Source organism: Mus caroli, chromosome 13, assembly GCF_900094665.2.
Source record: "Mus caroli chromosome 13, CAROLI_EIJ_v1.1, whole genome shotgun sequence".
Taxonomy (NCBI): Eukaryota; Metazoa; Chordata; class Mammalia; order Rodentia; family Muridae; genus Mus; species Mus caroli.
The window spans coordinates 93,738,591-93,747,645 of NC_034582.1; the positions used below are offsets into that span (position 1 = coordinate 93,738,591).

Sequence of the window (9,055 nt, forward strand, 5' to 3'; positions counted from 1 at the left end):
TATAAGTGTTGGTTTGTAACCAGCTGCTTCACTCCAAGAATTTACACCAACAAACCAAGAAGGTCAACTAAATGGGTAGGCACTAAATGAATCAGCAAAAGTAGCATTGAGCTGAGTAAATAAATTAATTAATTAATAATAATAATAAGACTGGGCCAGGTATAGTGTCTTACACCTGTAATCTCAGACTTGGGAGGCCTCAGCAGGATGACTGATATGAGTTTGGGGCCAGAGAGTGAGACACTGTTTCAAACAAACTGGGGCAGGAGAGGTGACTCAGCAGTTAAAAGCATGTATTGCACAGGATCTGAGCACAGTTTCCAGCTCCTGGAGTTCTGTTCCCAGCACCCATGTCAGGCAGCTCAAACTATCTGTTAGCTCCAACTCCAGGGCGATCTGACACTTCCGACCTCTGTGGGCACTTGCATTCATATGGAAGTAAGTCTGGCTTTTCTCGACCTGCTCTAGCTCCCCAATAAGGACACAGAAGCCCTGTATTTATTGAAAAACTTATAGCACTATACCTGGGCAGATGTTCATTTATTGTAACCCTATTCTAACCTGTCTATGGCTGCCTACTACCCAGCCGTGCCCCATTACTTGCCATCTTAGTCTCCACCTGGCTGCACCTCCTCTATCAGTATCCTCATCGTGTCTCCCCATCTAACTCCTCTGGTTCCCACCAGAGACACGCTCACTGGGATCAGAAATCCTGCCTCCTCCTCTCCTACCCAACAATTGGCTGACTGGCTCTTTATTAAATAATCGGACGTGATGGAAAATTTTTGCACAACGTTGAAATGTTGAAGAAGATGCTTGAAAATTCCAGTATCTAGATTGCAACCAGATTTCTGGGCATGGTGATCAGCATCTGAATACACAGTGCACAAAACCATCCCCCAACACACACACACACACACACACACACACACACACACACACACACAATGACTGTGGTGGTTTGAATATGCCTGACCTAGGGGATGGCACTATTTGGAGGTGTGGCCTTGTTGAAGTAGGTGTGTCACTGTGGGCTTAGGCTTTATGACCCTCATCCTAGCTCCCTGGAAGCCAGTCTTCTCCTATTTGTCTTCAGAATAAGATGTAGAACTCTCAGCTCATCCTACATCATGGCTGCCTGGACAAAGACATGCTCCTGTCTTGGTAATGGACTGAACCTCTGAATTTGTAAGCCAGTCCCAATTATATGTTATCTGCATGAGAGTTGTTTTGGTCATGGTGTCTGTTCACAGCAGTAAAATCCTAAAACAGATGTTGGTACCAGGGACTGGGGTTGTCTTAGGGTTTTACTGCTGTGAACAGACACCATGACCAGGGCAACTCTCATAAGGCCAACATTTAATTTGGATTGGCTTACAGGATCAGTGGTTCAGTCCATTATCAAGGCAGGAGTCCACACCCACAGTGACATACCTATTCCAATAAGGCCACACCTCCTAATAGTGCCACTCCCCAGGCCAAGCATATATAAACCATCACATTCCACTCCCTGGTCCCCAAAGGCCAGTTCAAACGCATGAGTCTATGGGGGCCATACCTAAACATAGCAAAAATTAAAAGCACATTTAGTCCAACTTCCAAAGTCTCCATAGTTTATAGCAGTCTCAACAATGTTAAAAGTCTCTTCTGAGATTCATCCAATCACTTAACTTAAATACCCAAAGCAAGACAGGAAACCATTGGGCCAACTCCAAACTCTGAATCCCCATATCTGATGTCAAAGCCGTCTTGAGATATCCAACTCCTTTTTCATCTTTGTTGACTTCGGGAAAGTTCTTTCTCGTGGGCTGGTTCCACTCCCTGTTACCAGTTTTCCTCAGCAGGTATCCCATGGCTCTGGCATCTTTAATATCTTGGGGTCTGCTGCAGACCCTCTGGGCCCCTTTGTTTGCGTGGAACGGGTCTCTAGTCGCGGGTGGGCAAAGCGTAGGATGAGTTGACAGACAGATGCACACAGGAGAGGTTGTGTTGGATCTGAATGTAATGTCAAATCAAACATCAGACTTTTTATGCAGAAGACAATAAGGAAGTTGGGTGACATACCCGCAAGGTACAAATGAGGTAACCGGATGCTTAATGACTCTTACACAGAACAGAGGAATGAAAACAAAGACTGGCAGGAACTGGGCAATAAAATAACTGAGACAAAGTCAGCCCTATCTAAGGTCAGCTATAGTCTTAGAAGCCAGGTATGAGAACCTTTCACTCCTAGGGCAAGGGCTTTCACACCCAAGTCATGGTTCTAACTAGGGAGTTCCATTCTAGCTAACCATCTCATGAATAATGCAATACTCTAAAACCACAGCCTGATCTACTTCCTAAACCATTGTAAATTCCTGTATATGGGAGCGACTTGGCTTTTATTCTAAGTGATAGTGTAATATCAGAGGCTATTCTGAATGTCACTGTCTAGCTCAAGGACGTTCTAGGACTGTTGGAACACTGGCGAAAGGCTTTAGCTATGTCAGAATTCAATCTTAAAAGGCACTTATAATAGGATAATATTAAAAGAGAGCACGTGGATCCATACACTAGACTAACGCGGGAATGGAAAATTAATGTATGGGTTAGAGAGAACGCCAGACTCCAGGAGCAAGTTTCTGTGAAACTCTTTTTGCTTCATGAGCAGCTTTTAGGCATCCCTGCCTGACAAGCTGACTCGACCATAGTGCGTGGCAGGGGTCTCCACATCAAGTTCAGCTTCACAGCTTCTTGTTCCATTGTCTGGGATCTACACATGATCTTCTGGGCTTCTCCAAATGGCTGGTGTCACTTTTCCAGCTTTGCCCTCGGTAGCACTCTAGGCTCTGGTTGACTCCACTCCACTGGACCCCCGTATTCTATAACATTATCACCAGCTTTCTGTTTTCCGACTCCTTCGCTGCCTAAGCTCAGCTGAGAGAAGCTTATTCATGGTAGCCCATGCCTAAGAATCGCTGAAACCAAACTTGGTGGTGAATGCTCCCAATCCCAGGACAGGAGAAGCTGATGCAATAGGATGATAACAAATTTGAGGCTGGCCTGGGATACTTATCAAAACCCTGTCTCAAGACAACAAAAACCACTGAAGAGGCAGAATGACAAACAGCTTAAATTCTATGAAGGCCTAAATTGTAAAATTATTTAAAACTTCATACAGGTTTTAACTTACACATTCATTTTTTTTTAAATTGCGGGGTTTTGTGATTTTGAGACATTGTTTCCATGTTCTGTTGGGTAAATATCCCCTAATTTAGCTAAGGCACTCTGCCTTTTACCAGCTCAGTGGGATGTGTTTCCCAGATACTCTGTCCATGTCCGCAGCTGGGAACATTCTTCTTAACAAACGATCTACACCACATCACTATCAGTGTGCCCGGTCCAATTTTACTTTTATTTTGTTAAATCCTGGAACACAAGAACCCAGAAATCTCACTGGGCGCTTTTGGGATGTCCTATTGTCTATGCCCTATTCCAAGTTGCCCTAAATTGTAGAAAACAGTGGTTTTTGCCAGGCTGTGCCCTGCCCTGGGAGAGTCCATCATAGTTTGAGACAGGGTCTCGCTGCAAACCTCTGACTGGCCTGGAACTTCGTATGTAGACCAGTCTGGCCCCAACTCATACCTGCTTGCCTCTGGAAACTCCACCCTACAAGCAGCTTCTGACTCCATCTTGAGGGAGGCGACTGAAGCCTCTGGGTACACCAGAAATGGCACCATCCGCCAGGACCTATCTAGTTGTTTGTTTGTTTTCTACAGGCTGATAGGTGGCTTATTCCTGAGTAAATCTGTAAATTTATTGGGATAAATCAAAACTATGGTGCCACATGGGATATCAAAATTCTACCAGGAAAATCAGACTCAGGTATTTACCAGATATGCCAGATGAAGGAAATGGTCGACTCCCCTCCCCTCAACCTTGGGCTCATTACAAAACAGACACCAAACACTGCAAAAGGCCGCATACCAACCCATCATCTAATAATTGGTGTGTGTATCAAGAACCAGCAAACACAGGATGCCCTTATTGTGAAGGTTCATCTTGGCATAGCACCTCTATTTTGTACGTTAGCTCCCATTACCATCATTCTATACTAACTTCATTGTTTTTTGTTTTTGTTTTTGTTTTCTTAAAGAAAACAAACGGAACTTGTAATCCCCAAACTCGGGAAGCAGAGGTAGCAAAGGCCAGCCTAGGCTATATAGCGAGGCTAACTTGAAAAATGAAAAGAAAAGGGCTGGAGGGAGGAAAATAAATTGGAAAAAAACAGAGGGAAAGGTAAAAAGAGCTAGAAGACCGGGGGGGGGGGGGGGGGGGGGCAGAGAAGAGACAGATGTGGGAGGAGTGAGTTGGGAGCGTGTGGAAGGTCTCTGGCTGCCTCCGGGCCACCGTACTCTTCCGGTCCCAGAAGCCCCGTGACGGAAGTCGTCATTGGGCGAGCCCGGCAGCGTCCGTGGTAGCAAGCCATGGCGATGGGCAGTGGCGGCGCGGGCTCCGAGCAGGAAGACACGGTGCTGTTCCGGCGTGGCACCGGCCAGGTGAGGTCGCGGCCCGGCGTTAGCGCTCCGAGCGCTGCCCGAGACCGAGGCGGTGCGAGCTCGGGCCACATCCGCAGGCGGCTCCTGGTGCAGCTCGGGCGCCGGCGAGGCTGTGAGCCACGCTTTGGTCCTGTGTGACTGTGAGGGGATGTGCGGGAACGGGGACAGGCTGGCTGAAGCAAGGCAACCTGATAGGAGGCATTGGAAAGCTCCAGATTTAGGTCAGGATGAAGATGTTCACAGTGACTTTAGACTAAAATGCTGGTTTTCTGGATCTAGTTTTGTAACCGGAAGGACCAAGTGTCGCAAACAACAGTTGATAAAGTTTGAGAGAGAGGGATAACTAAAGTTGCCCAGAGTAGTTGAAAAGTTGCTATTGACTGCATTGCATTCAAATGTATACGAAGGCAGATCCGAGGCAGGGTTGGTGGTGCACGTATAATTATGTGCACAAACGGGAGATGGGGGCCGGAGGGTCGGGAGTTCAAGATCCTCGGGTACAGCGTGAATTCCGGACCAGCCTAAATTACAGGGAGACTGTAGAAATAAGATAAACACTGGTAAGTACGAGGGCAAATCAGAGCCTTGTTGGTGGACTGTGCCTGTGATCAGTCCCAGCTCCTGAGGCAGGATTGTGAAGTTGAGGCTAGCCTGGGGAACAACATACTCTATCTAACGAAGTTTAAAACATTAGGACAGCGGTCTTCTTATGGTATGGCAACTGATTTCTGCTTGGAGCTTAGGGTGGGAGAAGAGAATTCTGGGCAGCTTTGGGCAGCCCAGCAATTCCTATTCTGAATAAAGCTTTGCCCTTTGTCCTCAGGGGAGCCCTGGTGGTCTGGTTCTCTCCTTAAAACCACAAGGTTCCTGTGCTTATTTGTCATCTTGGTAACTTCTTCATGCCCAGGGTGATGGGTCATGTTTACAATCCCAGGGGGAATCTTATTGATTGCAGCTTCTTTCTTGTTGCTGTTTTGTTGTTTTTGTTTTGAGACAGGTCTCACAGGGGAGCCTTAGGAGACCTGGAACTCTCCATGTAAGCCAGGCTGGCATCAAACTCAAGGAGATTGCCCCGTCTCAGCCTCCCTGTGCTGGGGTTATAAGGGTGGATTACCACACCTGGTTTTGAACTTTATTTACGCCCCCCCCCATTTGAATCAGGGACACATTCCATAGCCTAAATTGGCCTGGAATTCAATATGTAGACTAAACTGGCCTGGAGCTCTTGGCAACCCTACTGTCTCCGGCTCCGGGATATTGGGATTGTAGATTATAGATATGAGCCATTTTAATTTGTAATTCATGGTTTTGTTTTTGTTTGTTGGTGTGTTTGTTTGTGTGTTTCGATAGAGTTTTATGTTGTAGTCTATGCTGTCTGGGAACCCACTATAGCCCAGACCAGTTTTGCCTTGGCAGTCCTCCTGCTTCTACTGAGTATATTGAGGCTTTTTTAGGTGCTAGGATCTCTATGTTAGTGAGTGGTGACTTTCTAGAAATGTATCTGTCTGTAACACATACACTCTGAGTGTCTGGGCTGTAGGCATTGCTGGGGGTTGATCTAGGGGCTTTGAACTACTTCCCCAGTACTTTCTATTATGTGTTTTTTATTAAGCACATCTATCTATAACTTATTTGTATTTTTCCCCCTCTTCAGAGTGATGATTCTGACATTTGGGATGATACAGCATTGATAAAAGCTTATGATAAAGCTGTGGCTTCCTTTAAGGTATGAAATGGTTAATCATTTTTTTTCTTATTTCCTCAGGTCATACATTTTATAAAGAAAGAGAGAGAAGAAAAATAAACTTGAGCACATTGAGGCTTTCTTAGGTGGTGGGACCTGTTATGTTAGAAAGTAGTGACTTTTAAAAAATATATCCCTCCATGACACATAGATTTTTTTTTAACTGTTTTCATAGCATGCTCTAAAGAACGGTGACATTTGTGAAACTTCAGATAAGCCAAAAGGCACAGCCAGAAGAAAACCTGCCAAGAAGAATAAAAGCCAAAAGAAGAATGCCACAACTCCCTTGAAACAGGTGATGGATTGATTTAACCAGGGTCCTGCCCGGCCTGAGGGGCGGCATGCTGCTTCTGTTTGGAGTGCCCGAGAGCTGTGGATGAATCAGCAAACACACACATACACACACAGGCACGTGCACGTGCGCGCACACACACACATGTGCATGCTGGGCATTAAAACCAGAGCTCCCTGCATTCTGAGTATGTGCTGTGTAGCTGATCTGTAACTCCCCCCCCCCCCCCCACACACACACAAGTTCAACAATTTAAAAATTACTAGGGTAACCCAAAACTTGTGGTAACTAGGTCTGCTGTTGAAAGCAGAAGACCTGGGGGTATAGTGCAGCAGCAGAGTACCTGGCTGGTTACAGGCCCGGCCTGTGTGCCAGTGTGTCCCTGACCAGACCCACATTGAGTCAGCACAAAACCCTATAGACTAGAGGTCTCATTCTCTCTCCTCTCTCTCTCTCTCTCTCTCTCTCTCTCTCTCTCTCTGAGTTTTTGGTAAAGTGAATAGTTTGATGCCTCATTATTTGATTCATTATTAACAAAGGGAAAGGGTGTTTACATTTGGTGAACACTTGCTTTTCTTTGACTAAGAACACTGGATTTGTCATACACGTTTGGTCTCTTTTGTTCTTAATGACACGTTTCGGTGGTAGAATACATTATAGCCATTCACCAGGCCAGGAAAAGGAGATGCCGGTGACTAAGAACAGTGTTTCTAATGAAGTGGATGGGAGGACTGGAATTACACTGGGAGAATTGGGTTATGGCTGGTTCTTTTCAGAAGAAGGAATGTTGCGTGTCCATAACTTTCTTTTCTTTTGTAGTGGAAAGTTGGTGACAAGTGTTCTGCTGTTTGGTCAGAAGACGGCTGCATTTACCCAGCTACTATTACTTCCATTGACTTTAAGAGAGAAACCTGTGTCGTGGTTTATACTGGATATGGAAACAGAGAGGAGCAAAACTTATCTGACCTACTTTCCCCGACCTGTGAAGTAGCTAATAGTACAGAACAGAACACTCAGGAGGTGAGGCCCTGAAAGATGTCCATTCCTGAAAGTGGACACTAAGTAAGGAAAAAGCATTAGAATCAGTTGTCACGTTGACGCACGGAGGCGTTGAATGACGTTCTCATTCTCTCTGGTTCTCTTCTCACTCTCCTTTTGCTGGAACACAGGTCGGGGCCATACGAATGCTTGTTGGGTGCCCTGCCTTTGCATAATACAGTGTTTCCTTTTCTTTTGAAAGAATGAAAGTCAAGTTTCCACAGACGACAGTGAACACTCCTCCAGATCACTCAGAAGTAAAGCACACAGCAAGTCCAAAGCTGCTCCGTGGACCTCATTTCTCCCTCCACCACCCCCAATGCCAGGGTCAGGATTAGGACCAGGAAAGGTAAATGTTCTGCTGAGAAAAGTATATATGTCGGCAGGAATGAGTGTGGGGAGCCTAACTCTTCATTAAGTAATGGATAGCTTTCCTGTGAACCAGGAGCTTCTGGGCCTGCGTCTGGAAAGAGGAAACGCACAGTGAAGTAAGAGGCTCCCTGCACTGCCATGGCTGGCTGGCATGTAACTGGTACACTTTCCTTTTTACAGACTTTTATGACACTATAGTGTGTGCATGAGGACCCCACAGAGGAAGGAAAGAGCTGCTTTTATAAGCTGGCTTCTGACTTCCACACATCCTCGTTCCTCCATCTATAAATGATGGGGGATTACAGGCATGTGCCAGCCACCACACCTTGTTTATCCCAGAGCATAGTACAGGGTTAAAGTGTGAACACTTTGTATGGCTCTTTTGGTTGTAAGTAGTAGAAGTCAACTTAAGAAGAATTGTATTATAGGCTAGGTTATGGCTAGAAGAGCCTTAACTAGCTTGTTGTGTTTTGTTGTTTGTTTTGTACTAAGTAGCAGTATTTTCCCTCAGAGGGCATGGTATTTAGATAATTCTTGCATGTCTGTGTGCGCGTGCATATGTGTGCTGTATGTGGGAAGGAACTAGTGCCGGTGGCAGCCAGAGCTCTATACTGAGCATCTTCCTCAATCACTCTCTACCTTATTTTCTGGGGCAGAGCGTGTCAGTGAATGTGGAGCTTGCTGGTTCAGCCACCCTGGCCTGCCAGAGCCCCAGGGATCCTGTCTCCATCTCCCCGGTGCTAGGGCTATGAATATGTTCTGCCTTGTCTTGTTGCTATGTGGGTGCTGGGGACCCAAGCTCAGGCCTCTCTTTTCACCCCTAGATAGTAATTTGTAAAAATTAAGTATAGCACCTCTTCAGGCTTTCTCTGAGAAGTGAGTAGAGTGGCTGACTTGTCCTCTCAGCACTGGAGATTCGGTGAGGAGAGGATTACTGAGTTTGGGACCAGCCTGGCCTTCATAGAGACAGTTTTGGAAAAAAAAAAAAAAAAAAAACAAAAGACAAAACTAAAACGTAAACTGAAAACAAGGGATGCAAGGTGGTGCCCTGGGTAAAGGCATCTGCTGCCA

General features: G+C 45.8%; 1 protein-coding gene across 1 annotated transcript in view; it reads left to right on the plus strand.

Annotated features, from left to right (window-relative positions):
• Window positions 1-4,427: 4,427 nt before the first annotated feature.
• The window catches only part of LOC110307837 (survival motor neuron protein), a 12,780-nt gene continuing 8,152 nt past the window's right edge, over window positions 4,428-9,055 (plus strand). The window contains exons 1-5 of the mRNA XM_021180077.1: window positions 4,428-4,538; window positions 6,193-6,264; window positions 6,458-6,577; window positions 7,394-7,594; window positions 7,815-7,961. Of these exons, the coding sequence (XP_021035736.1) occupies window positions 4,467-4,538; window positions 6,193-6,264; window positions 6,458-6,577; window positions 7,394-7,594; window positions 7,815-7,961 (612 nt within the window). The 5' untranslated portion in view covers window positions 4,428-4,466. The remainder of the gene's footprint in view (window positions 4,539-6,192; window positions 6,265-6,457; window positions 6,578-7,393; window positions 7,595-7,814; window positions 7,962-9,055) is intronic.